Source organism: Eptatretus burgeri, chromosome 4 (assembly GCF_056783735.1).
Source record: "Eptatretus burgeri isolate ZD-2024b chromosome 4, Ebu_testis_v1, whole genome shotgun sequence".
Classification (NCBI taxonomy): Eukaryota; Metazoa; Chordata; class Myxini; order Myxiniformes; family Myxinidae; genus Eptatretus; species Eptatretus burgeri.
This window is the reverse complement of record NC_140964.1, coordinates 81,241,126-81,254,374: the sequence shown is the minus strand read 5'-3', so window position 1 is coordinate 81,254,374 and position 13,249 is coordinate 81,241,126. Positions and strand designations below refer to the sequence as shown.

The 13,249-nt window shown below is 43.9% G+C and overlaps 1 protein-coding gene across 4 annotated transcripts in view; it reads left to right on the top strand.

Moving 5' to 3' along the window:
- NLK (nemo like kinase) overlaps positions 1-13,249 on the top strand; it is a 71,027-nt gene that overhangs the window by 32,887 nt on the left and 24,891 nt on the right. For all 4 annotated transcript variants that reach the window (XR_015057592.1, XM_085878976.1, XM_085878977.1 and 1 more), the window contains exons 3-7: positions 1,238-1,293; positions 2,347-2,453; positions 4,805-4,890; positions 9,276-9,485; positions 12,364-12,465. Coding sequence is in view for 3 of the 4 variants with exons in the window: in XM_085878976.1 (XP_085735102.1) it covers positions 1,238-1,293; positions 2,347-2,453; positions 4,805-4,890; positions 9,276-9,485; positions 12,364-12,465 (561 nt within the window). In the remaining variant the exon portion in view is untranslated. The remainder of the gene's footprint in view (positions 1-1,237; positions 1,294-2,346; positions 2,454-4,804; positions 4,891-9,275; positions 9,486-12,363; positions 12,466-13,249) is intronic.

Below are 13,249 nucleotides of genomic sequence, written 5' to 3'. Positions count from 1 at the left end.
GGCCCCCTCGGCACTATCTCAGCGCGAATGGGGGGGGGAATCGTTGATGCTCAGGGAGAGGGGAATGGCTGGCCGGCTCGGGTCCCGCGACGAGACGAGCGATCCCCCACACCGCAACCTCGTCGCCGACCGCCGTCCTCACTCGACTCGGACCTGAGCTTCCTTGCCCCGACCAGCCGGCTGCAGCTCCACCGCGCGCACTCAACTTGGACTCGACCAGCCAGCCCAACACCCAACACGCAACAACACGAGCCGCCTTGTGCTCGCGTCGTTATAGGCGGCAGGAGAAGCCAATATGCAAATTCCAGGATCAGAACGCGATTGGAGGCGGGGCCACGCCGCCCCCCTGGTCAGCCATTGGTCGGGCAAAAAGGGGCGTGAACCTCCCCTGATCCGCATATTTGCATAAACGGAATTCATATACACGCGCCTGGAGGCGGGGCCAAACCGCCTCGCGCTCGCCCATTGGACGGAGGAGAAGTGGGCATGAAGCATTTCTGATCCGAATTCCTCTCGCATTTGGACCCGCGGCTCGACGCGTTCGGCACCAACGACCGAACGGCTCCTGGACAGCACGACGTTTGGTGATGACTGGTGGTGTCTTGGAATGGTTGTGAAGGAGTAAGGCGAAGGTGGTGGAGGGTTTTCTGTGGTGGTTTGGTGGTTGGCAGGCGTCGTTTGGGAATGGCGGTGAAGCGATGTTTGCGGGATGGAGTTGTGAAGGTAAAGGCGAAGGTGGTGGTTTTTGCGTTGTTGGTGGCTTAATGGTCGAAAATAACCATAGAGAAAGAAAAATGGCTAACTGAAGGATCGCAGCCCGAATGGATCACATAAATTCCCTCTATACAACGGGTGTGGGCTAACTACACATGGACTTATTGAGATATCTCACCTGAGGACCCTTTATGGTGTAATGCGAATTTTCACAACCGTAACAATATGTAAGCACACCCTGCTCGTATGTATGTATGTATGTATATGTATGTATATGTATGTATATATATATATATATATATATATATATATATATATATATATATATATATATATATATATATATATATATATATATATATATATATATATTGCGTTTACTTTTGTTTTGAGAAGTCCCAAAGCAAGTTCTAATTGTGAATGCGGTTAGAGAAATCGGCCTATGCTTTTGCCTTCTCCAATCCTTTGAATCAGTAAATCTGGAGGAATTGTGGTCTTGACCTTTACCAATCTCTCCCTTCAGGTTCTTTCTGCCCTTGACATCTTACAACCTCCTCATCTCGATTACTTTGAGGAGATGTATCCTTGTGCCCTCCCGCTGGCACAGCGACTGTTGCCTCGGTGATAGTTGCTTAGCTGCAGGTCACCTTTCCTTTTAGTGGATGACATATGGGAGGTTGCTGCCAGCTTATTGATGCATGAGTTTATTGCATCCAGCTGCTTGTCTAGATTTCGCAAGTTCGTGGATCAGTTTATATATTGCCTTATTTACACGGACACCTAACTATTTCCTGACTTCCTCCTTTCACGGACGGGTTCTTTGCTAGTATTTGCCAACTCACATAATCAGCCCCGCACACACTTCAATGTCCTCATTATCTTGTTATGAATTATTCCATTTCTTTTTTATACCATCAGTTAATGTGAACGAAGCCACTTCTGGTAGCTTTTATCGCCTCATTATGTGTTGAAGGGAAATAGGTGCTTGTTCGAGGAGTAGCAACACTTTCATTATTTCATGACTTTTATCTTGCAGTTGCTTTTCTCAGGGCTCACAAAGCCACTTTACTACCGAGTGGAAACGGTGTGCTCAATAACCCTCGAATGAATGTTTCCCTTTGAAGGCCTAACTTACAGTTCTATTCTGTTCTTGTGTATGGCAGCTTGGCTGCTGGATAGCGACCATTTCTCGGAAGCACGGCTGTGCCACTGATGTTTGTGCCCCTCCACCAGTACACTGGTACTCATTTTGCCGACCTCGGAAGGATAACAGGCTGAGTCAACCCCACCTGGTGTTAATTCAGTGGAAACGGGGCTCAAACTCAGGACCCTAAAATCCCAAGCCAGCCACCCTAACCACAAAAGTCAACACCAGCAGCCTTCTAACTTGCAATAAAACATATTCTTTATGAGGTGATGTTAGTACAAATGATTCATTCCTTTATAAGGGTCCTGAATGATGTTGAAGGTCCAAGGTAAAGTTGGGCTTGTGTGCAGAGGGTTTTGGTGACCTTTGTTCATGTTTTTTTTTTTTACTTTCTGTTTGCCCTCCACTGTGGAATTTCTGACCCGGTGACATGCTGTGATGCTCAATTACTGTCCCATGTTTGCCTTGAGCTCTGAACTCTACAGCTATGTGGTCACGGAGCTCATGCAAAGTGACTTGCACAAGATCATTGTCTCACCACAGCCACTCAGTTCTGACCACGTCAAGGTCTTCCTCTACCAGATTCTCAGGGGTGAGTATGGCATTTTTGTGTACTTTTCAGGTTGTACACGATTTTTTTTTTTTGGTTGTTTGAGTTATTCACGGTTTGTAAATTGTTCTGCATGATATTCGTCATTTATTTTGTATACCATGACAAACTACATTCGATATTTTCACTCTTGCTCTGGAACGAGTGCACAGTAATAAAAATGGCCAATATTGGCACGAGGTCTGAGCATTTTACCCAAACTTAAAATCGGCCCAAAATGGCCCTGTAGCTTACTTGTGCTTCGCCACTTGAAATTGGGATGAATCGGGTGACTGAGATTTTTGACCCCAGGATGACCGAATTAAGATGAGATATTTTTAAAAGTGGCGTTGATGCATCTTATAGCATAAGCTCTCTGGAAGAAATAGTTCCATGTTTTCTCAAAATTGTCAGTGTAGTCAACATTTGCAGCGATTAAGTGGTCGGGCAATTTGGCCGGTAGCTGGCACGAGATTGGTCCTTGGTTATGTCAACATCTGGCTAGTATTGCAAATTCTCACATGACGTTTGTATCGGCACAACCATTTGTGTCCTCCAGTTCCTGTAATGTCGACAACTGTAAATGAGAATTTAAGGTTTTTGTATTTTTGAAGTGTTGTACAGTATATTCTTTTTAATTTTCTTTTTTCTTTCAAATTTTATTGAGGTTTTTTTGTTATTTGACCGCACAAGGTTTGATATCTAAAGTAATCTGTTAGCTCTGTTTGTAAAATAAGTGGAAGACTGACATTCTGTTAAGTCTAATCATCGGCTTGGTTTTGAATACGATTCAAATGAACTGATGTGTAGGTCTTCATAGAAACGCACATTCTACGACTACGACTACAACTGCAACTACTATAACGGCCCAAATTATTCACACCTTCTTCTGGGGTCGACTGTGGATTTGGCCCAAATCTTTCATGAACTAGCTGGCTCGACCTGACTTTGTGATTTGTTCAGGGTGCCTACAATAACTCGCTGACTCTTTGTGAAAGACACTGTGTGGCCTTTCACATCGACCAACTATTGCTTGTCGACAGAACACCCAGCTTAATGTCAATTTGAGGAATGGTGCACACATTGATGCCTCGCTCTGTATGTGGAATACTCGGGTGGTAGTTGATACCTGGGTCAGGATTCAAACGTAGGCTAGACAGTCAAGAGGTGAGTGTGCATTCTTCTCGGATAGTCTTCCAGGTCATGGTCAATTGCATAGTCCATAGAAATATCCACCAATCAGCAGAATTGCAATGAAATTTTTTTATTTTTTATTTTTTGGTCTGTGCCCAGGTAACTAACTATTGGTGGTGGTGGTGGTGTTTGTTTTTAATTTGCTTATGACCAACTTTAATTATAAATGCTTTTGGTTAGAAGTGATTTTCTTTCAAATTCTAACATTTTTGCATTTAAAAAGGTCTCAGGAAAGCAATTTTTGTGATTAAAGTAACTAAAAATAGAGACATTGGAGGAAACTACCAACCACTTCACCCCCCCTCCAAACTCCTCCCACTCATTGTTCCCTCCTGCCTAAACCCATTCATGTACTCCAGAACTCCAATGTGTTGTTCTTCTGATTTTGGGGAATTTCTAATTATCCTCTCTAAAGATGTTCAAAGGTTTAATTGTCACCAGAAACACATGCTCCCATCGGGAGCATTGGCAAGCCGTCTTCTGCCTCCCTTTCACAAGGGATGGGAGGGGAGTTACCCTGGGTACTACCAACACGTTTGCAAAACTTTTTGGTCATTGGGCGAAAATCGTGAGGGGGGATGTTTTCTCCCCCCCCACCCCCCATGACCTGACTGTGACCTACGACCAACACTTTTGCAAAATTTGGTGGAGATAAGGCAAGCCCTGTGTCTTTTTCTATGATTTTCAGATGCACATACATATAGACATACATACATACATACATACATACAATTGCCTTATTAGTCCCCGAACGGTTTCACTAAAGGGGACTACAGGTTTGCTCTCTGCCCGTCCATCACACCTGTGGTTTTTAGGACTTTTGTTTTTCCCCCACACCCTTTAACATATTTATCTGAAACTTAGTACATGGCTTTATTATGCTAAGTTACAGAACAAGTTAGAGTTTCAGGGCATTTTGTCAAAATTTCACAGAATTACGCCCTTTGTGGACTTAGAAAATATCACATTGGTAAGGGATGTTTATTGCAAAGCAATTCTCACTCTTGTTTAATGTAGGATGATGTCTCTTTTGCCTTTTCCACTCCCCCCTCCCCCTATGAAAAACAATTCCCCCTTTCGACACCTGCCGTGTGTTCACACTGGTGGTTTGATTTATTTGTTCTGAGCTGCTATTTAATACGTTGCACTACTGCACACAGGCCTCAAGTACCTGCACTCTGCTGGCATCCTTCATCGAGACATCAAGCCAGGGAATCTACTTGTTAACAGCAACTGTGTACTCAAGGTATTTGACTTTGTCTCCTTCACCTTTTTTCCCCACTTGCTTCTTTCCTTGCACTTCTATGGGGAATTTACGAGCCATTTTGTAGTTTGGCACGCCAGTTTTGTAGTTTAGCCCGTCCTTTTTGTAGTTTGCCACATCCTTTTTTATACTTCAGGCACATCCTTGTTGTACATGTTTGTACTTTGACGTGTCTTTCCACTGTTTTGGCTGATGGAGCACATGGACCTTTTTTGCCTCGAGTCTGACAAGCACCATCCCACCGAGCTCATGATTTGGAGGAAAAATAAATGCACGGCCTGCTCATCGAACCACGATGTACTCTCATAGATTGATTGAAGTATATAATCAAAATTTGTCTTTGGATTTGAGGATTAGCGCTCGTGGGCTGAATAAGTGGTGAAATCTGGATTGAAATCTGAAACGTTAAAGAAATTAACAATTGTAATAATTAAGCGTATTTAATATCAGCAAGGCTGTGTTTCCTCTTCCTCAATATTTACACAAGAAAATGTGAAATTGCAAAAGCATTAAACAACTTTTTCTTCTGTTTGGATAATTATATTGAATGAAGAGAAGATTAAGGAATGTTCCAAAAGGGTAACTTCATTGAGTGCCACGAAAATAATTAACCAACACGATTGCTGCGACCACTGCTGGGTTCTCTGTGGCGAAATCTCCAGAGTTAGGGAGGCAAAATAAATTAAATTAAAGATCAAATGGGAGAAACAGTTGACATAACAGGATTTGAATGAGTAAAGCAACGGAACAAGTGAACCGAGTAAACCGAGAAATGAGTAAAGCAACCAGGTCCAAGAGAAAATTGGAAAATATTGCAATAATATTTTAAATACTTTACTCAGAAAAATTGACACGAATTGTTTTTTGTTTTTTCTGTCAGAAATGCATTCTTCCTTTAAAAATACATTTTAGTGTGTATGCACGGTCATAAAACACAACATAACATTCCTTGGCTAACTCCTCCCACCATTCACCTTTCTCTCTCTTTCTCTGCCCCCCCTCTCTCTTGTGTGGTGAGGTGTCACTCTCTGTGCCCTTCCTCACTCTCTGCGCCCTTCCTCACTCTCTGCGCCCTTCCTCACTCTCTGCGCCCTTCCTCACTCTCTGCGCCCTTCCTCACTCTCTGCGCCCTTCCTCACTCTCTGCGCCCTTCCTCACTCTCTGCGCCCTTCCTCACTCTCTGCGCCCTTCCTCACTCTCTGCGCCCTTCCTCACTCTCTGCGCCCTTCCTCACTCTCTGCGCCCTTCCTCACTCTCTGCGCCCTTCCTCACTCTCTGCGCCCTTCCTCACTCTCTGCGCCCTTCCTCACTCTCTGCGCCCTTCCTCACTCTCTGCGCCCTTTCCTCACTCTCTGCGCCCTTCCTCACTCTCTGCGCCCCTTCCTCCGTCTCTGCGCCCTTCCTCTCTCTCTGCGCCCTTCCTCACTCTCTGCGCCCTTCCTCACTCTCTGCGCCCTTCCTCACTCTCTGCGCCCTTCCTCACTCTCTGCGCCCTTCCTCACTCTCTGCGCCCTTCCTCACTCTCTCTGCGCCCTTCCTCACTCTCTGCGCCCTTCCTCACTCTCTGCGCCCTTCCTCACTCTCTGCGCCCTTCCTCACTCTCTCTGCGCCCTTCCTCACTCTCTGCGCCCTTCCTCACTCTCTGCGCCCTTCCTCACTCTCTGCGCCCTTCCTCACTCTCTGCGCCCTTCCTCACTCTCTGCGCCCTTCCTCACTCTCTGCGCCCTTCCTCACTCTCTGCGCCCTTCCTCACTCTCTGCGCCCTTCCTCACTCTCTGCGCCCTTCCTCACTCTCTGCGCCCTTCCTCACTCTCTGCGCCCTTCCTCACTCTCTGCGCCCTTCCTCACTCTCTGCGCCCTTCCTCACTCTCTGCGCCCTTCCTCACTCTCTGCGCCCTTCCTCACTCTCTGCGCCCTTCCTCACTCTCTGCGCCCTTCCTCACTCTCTGCGCCCTTCCTCACTCTCTGCACCCTTCCTCACTCTCCCCGCCCTTCCTCACTCTCCCCGCCTTCCTTGCTCCTCCCTCCTTCCCCTCCTCGCTCCCCCTCCCTCTCCTCCTTGCTCCCTGCTCGCTCCCTCCCCTCCTCGCTGTCCTCGTTCCCCCTCCCTCCCCTCCTCGCTCCAACCTCCCTCCCCTCTTCGCTCCCCTCCCTCCCCTCCTCGCCGCCTCCTCGCTCCCTCCCCTCCTTGCTCCTCCCTCCTTCCCCTCCTCGCTCCCCTCCCTCCCTTCCTTGTTCCCCCCTCCCTCCCTTCCTTGTTCCCACCTCCCTCTCCCCCTTGCTCCCTCCTTCCTCTCCCCCTTGCTCCCTCCTTCCTCTCCCCTTGCTCCCTCCTTCCTCTCCCCCTTGCTCCCTCCTTCCTCTCCCCCTTGCTCCCTCCTTCCTCTCCCCCTTGCTCCCTCCTTCCTCTCCCCTTGCTCCCTCCTCCCTCTTTCTCCCTCCTCCCTCCCCCTTGCTCCCTCCTCCCTGCCTTCCTCGCTCCCGCCTCCCCTCCTCGCTCCCACCTCCTCTCTCCCACCTCTCTCTCTCTCTCTCCTTCTCTCTCTTTCTCTCTCTCTCTTTCTTTCTCTTTCTCTTTCTCTTTCTCTTTCTCTTTCTCTTTCTCTTTCTCTTTCTCTTTCTCTTTCTCTTTCTCTTTCTCTTTCTCTTTCTCCCACTCCCACTCCCACTCCCACTCCCACTCCCACTCCCACTCCCACTCCCACTCCCACTCCCACCCCACCCCACCCCACTCCCACTCCCACTCCCACCCCACTCCCACTCCCACTCCCACTCCCACTCTCTCCTCGCACCTCTCACTCTCAGAATGTATAGCAACGTGTGGTGAGGCTTCGCTCTCCCCCTTTCCCTTCCTCGCTCTCCCCTTCTCTTTCTAACTCCTCGCTCCCCCACCCATCCTCGCTCTCACACTCTCACACTCTCACACACTCTCACACTCTCACACTCTCACACTCTCACACTCTCACACTCTCACACTCTCACACTCTCACACTCTCACACTCTCACACTCTCACACTCTCACACTCTCACACTCTCACACTCTCACACTCTCACACTCTCACACTCTCACACTCTCACACTCTCACACTCTCACACTCTCACACTCTCACACTCTCACACTCTCACACTCTCACACTCTCACACTCTCACACTCTCACACTCTCACACTCTCACACTCTCACACTCTCACACTCTCTCACACTCTCTCACACTCTCACACTCTCTCACACTCTCACACTCTCTCACACTCTCTCACACTCTCTCACACTCTCTCACTCTCTACCCCCCTCTCTTATTATTCCTGTCAGTGAAGTGATGGGTGGTATTTGCTCATATTGGATATGGTGAGTTAAACCCCTCCAGTTCCTCCTCCCCTACAAAAATAACAAAAAGTGGAGTGACGGATGGATCAGGATAAAAACAAGAGCTGGATTTTGAATACACATCTTAGGTCAGGTAGTATTGACATGATGTTCACAGGAGTGCAACTCCCTCTTATGAGCCTTAGTTTTCAAGATATTGGCCACTTCTGGTATTATGATGTCACTTCCTGGTGTCAAAATTAGCTCTATTTGATAAGGTGCAACTCCAAAGTGTCTATAACTCAAAATTTTCAAGATATTTCCCACTTTCTGTTTTACGATGTCACTGGTGGCCATATTGCATTTCGGATCAGCTTCTTTTAATCAAACCTTCCTTTTGGTAGTGAATCAAAATGATAGCTACCCGGCAGCCAAGCTGCCATTCGCAAGAAGAAGAAAAGAAGGTTTCTAAAGGTTTTCTTATGAGCAAATATGGCTGCCATAGCACATGACTTCTTTTTGTATACAGAATCGAAGCTCGTGGAAGAGCTGGAATACAGAAGAGAGCAGGGCGCAACATATCAAAAGGAGCAGCAGAAAGAGAAGGGGGAAATGCCAACAGCATGGCCGAAGGAGAAAATAGATGGAAACAGACAAACAAGGGAAGCGGGTAATGATGAGGGGTAGGGGAGAACACAAGGGTGAGATAAGATGAATGACATTGTCAACAAATAATGCTTCCCACAGGAAATTCTTCACAAATTCAAAGTTCCGCATCAATCAGTTAAGTGGTTTCAAAGAAGATTTTTGAAGGTTTTCTTGCAATCCAATATGGCTGCCATACCACGTGACTGATGACGTCATTGTTAACATAACATATTTCCCTTGCGTAGTTGATCACAAATTTAAAGTTTCTCATTGATTGGTTAAGCGGTTTGAGAGAAGAAGATTGTTAAAAAGTTTTCCTGTACTCTAAAGTGGCAGCCAAACGAGATCGAAATTCAAGTACTTCAGGGACCTTTAAAGCTTACTGTGATGTTCTTAAAGGTGACCTTCCCTTGACAGATCTGTGATTTTGGTTTGGCACGACTTGAGGAACCCGATGAAGGTCGTCATATGACCCAGGAGGTGGTGACGCAGTATTACCGCGCACCCGAGATCCTCATGGGCAGCCGGCATTATAGCAATGCTATCGACATCTGGTCTGTGGGATGCATATTTGCGGAACTGCTGGGTAGACGGATCCTCTTTCAGGCACAGAGCCCAATCCAACAGGTAGGGCATATTTTGACAGGTGTGTTGTTTCTCTTTCGTTGTAATCATTCAACTCTCAATAAAGTTTTTTTTTTTTTTTCCGAAAAAAAACATGTCCCATCAAACCATTACGTTTTAAACACATGCTCTGAAAAGTGATAATTTGCGATGCAGGCTATTTGCAATGCAAGATGCATGCCAGGAGCTATAATGCACATTGTTGGTGTGCACCGAGCTTATCACGTGTTGCTTGTGGTGCGTTAGTCATTCCGTGTCATTTCAGCCGTGGGTTGCGGTGACCCCCTCAGATTTTTCTGAAAAAATTCTCAAAGCTACCTTAACATATATGAGGAAGGTTTGCCAAGTTATAGCTCAATATTCCAAGTGGTGTCCGAGATATGGCCCTACAAACACCCTATGGGTTGTTTCAATTCTGGCAGTCGCGAGTTGCAGATTTGTATCTGAAGCATTTTTGGAGGACTCTAAATTCCAGAGTTTTACAAACAGAGTTCTAAAAATGCACACAAATGGTGCCAATTAGTGAGGCTTTCAGAATCTGACATAAAAAATGTTCTACTTAAAATACTTTTTAAGATAAGTACTCTCAAAAGTATTGATTTGTAACATGCAGTCAAAAAAATTGTTTATCAAAAATTGGAGTTTTCAAATTGCTACCAACAGTCAGTTTATTCATCATGAAGAATTTTGTTGCCTGATTTACATAATCTAGTGACTGGATCATTTACACAAGAAAACTGAAACCTTTTGGAGCAAAATATTGGGTGCTATAGGTGTCTGAACTTTGCTCCAGACTCAACGACACTGAAATTTACCCCGGGTTTACCCCAAGTGTTCACAATGGTGACAGTTACACAGCTCTTTTAAATTTTTGTCATTTAAAGACACATACATAGGCAAACTATGGTAGCAAATTCAAGAGTTGTTCTCAATCCTTTCTATTTTCAAACGATTTTCATAAAGGCCCACTATTTTAAAAAAACATGTTCGGTGAAAGATGTAGAATAAAAGCAATAGGTGTGCTTTTGAAGTGGAAGCCATGCCAAACATTCATAAGTTGGCACCACAATGATCAAATTGTTGTGTTTTTTGGTCAGAACAAGTATGTGGTTACTTTAATATGGCTCACATTTTTTTAAAAGGATATTTTAGTTTAAGGCCACCGCCAATCTCAACTACAAATTAAGACACATAATGTGATCATAATAATCACCATTATAAATATTCATTTGCATATCTAATTGTTTATATACTTAATGTACATTGTACATAAGTCTACATCCATTTGTAAATGTAGGTACAATATCTGATTCAACTTTTTTTTCATTATTTCATATCAAATTGTTTGGACAAATGTACTTGGATCCATTGTACAAAGTGAACAGTGATTAGTTTTATAATTGCCAGGATATAATAAAATGTAACAATGAGCATTGGCAGTTACTACAGGGCTGTGTATTAGGTTAAAGCTTAAATAAGATGGAGTTGTGCTTCATGCCTAATTTTGGAAATGATTTTGGTACACTTCTTTAAGCTTTACTAAACTGATTTATATATTGTTGGATTCCACTTAAGTCATACTTCCTTACAATGTCTTTATTTTTTAATATGTTTGTAAGTAAAAAATTTATTTTAAAAAAAAGTCGCTTTTGGGACTGCAGAATCATTAGAAGTTGATGCATTTATTTTTGTAAATTACTTCAAAACTTCAAACCCCACATTTATGATATTTTGCATGAATATAAAGGTTTACACAAGTATTTACTTGGTATAAATTTGATGTTTATGTGCAAATTTAATTCTATGATATGAGACTAATAATGTTATAAATATTTATTACTTTTATATCATACAAAATGCAGCATTGTACATTGTGCCTTTTTTCATGATTGAGATGTGTTAGAATCTCATTTTTAATTGGAAAAATACATTTTTGAGCCAAAGTAAATTAACCACAAAGTTATTCTGACCATGAAACACTACTGCATGCTCATTGTGGTGTCAGCTTAGGAATTCTTGACATGGCTTCCACTTCAAAAGAACACCTATTGCTTTTATTCTACATCTTTCATCGAACATGTTTTTTTTTTTAAATAGTGGGCCTTTATAAAAATCGTTTAAAAATAGAAGGGATTGAGAACAACTCTTGAATTTTCGACCACAGTTTGCCTATGGATGTGTCTTTAAGTGACAAAAACTTAAAAGAGCTGTGTAACTGTCAACATGGTGCGCATTTGGGGTAAAACCGGGGTAAATTTCAGTGTCGTTGAGTCTGGAGCAAAGTTCAGACACCTATAGCACCCAAGATTTTGTTCCAAAAGGTTTCAGTTTTCTTGTGTAAATGATCCAGTCACTAGATTATGTAAATTAGGCAACAAAATTCTTCATGATGAATAAACTGACTGTTGGTAGCAATTTGAAAACTCCAATTTTTTTGACTGCATGTTACAAGTCACTACTTTTGAGAGTACTTATTTTAAAAAGTATTTTAAGTAGAACATTTGTGATGTCAGATTCTGAAAGCCTCACAAATCGGCACCATTTGTGTGAATTTTTAGAACTCTGTTTGTGAAACTGGAATTTAGACCCCTCCAAAAATGCTTCAGATACAAATCTGCAACTCGCGACTGCCAGAATTGAAACACCCCTAGGGTGTTTGTAGGGCCATATCTCGGACACTACTTGGAATTTTGAGCTATAACTTGACTGACCTTCCTCATATATGTTAAGGTAGCTTTGAGAATTTTTTCAGGAAAATCTGAGGGGGTCACCGCAGAATTTCATTTTTTGGCTGATTTGACATGGAATGACCTGTTATCGTGTCATCGCTGAACTGGGAAATTTGAGTACATTTTTGTAACTTTGGCTGTCTTGCCTTCAGCTTGATCTCATCACAGACCTACTGGGAACCCCTTCGATGGATGCCATGCGTACGGCTTGTGAAGGAGCCCGTGCACACATCTTGCGTGGCCCTCACAAACAGGTAAGAGCAAGTAACAAACAGGGGTTGGTTGACATAACTTACAAAATCAAGCCTCTCTCAAGTGAAAGTTGGGGAGTGGGGGGAGGGTGGGGGTTCTTTGAAGGCAGAAGCCATGTTTGCAGGAAGTAGCGCTTTCGTTCATGGTAATTGAAACCATGTATGCCCAAGGGCTACTGCCAGGCTCTTTTGCATACTCGAGCTGTTGACAGTCCTTTCGTTGTGCAAAACATCAGCTGTCAATGAAAGGCTTTTCAGTCTGATACTTCTGATAGCTATCTGCCGATGTCTTTTTTTCTGTCTGTCTGTTAAATATCTTGACATTTCCTCCTGAACTTATTGAATTGAGCAAAGACCTGATAGAAGACTTTGGAGATCAGTTTTAGGCTTTGGGGATATCTTTATCAAGGGTTTGTTGTTGACTATCTTTTCAGCAACAGGATCGTTCGGCTAATACTGTTCTAGATTGCACTGAGTCGCAATGTAACACTTTTCCTATAATAGCTCAAAGATCATGTCTCAATGAGAAATAATCTGTTGTCCATTTGAAGAAGGGAAAAATAGGAACAAGACTATTTTACCGAATAGCAACAAAGGTCCATATGCCTTTAATAGCAGTCCAGAGAATGTCATCTTAGTTGAGATAGATTAAAAGTAGGTTTCATGGATGCCATAATAAGTGGATGATTCCTTTCAGTAACATCATTGCACAATTTCAGAAATTTTAATGTCATTTAAATACATTACCTCGGGTGTCCCCCCCCTTCCCTTTCCCACCACCACATTG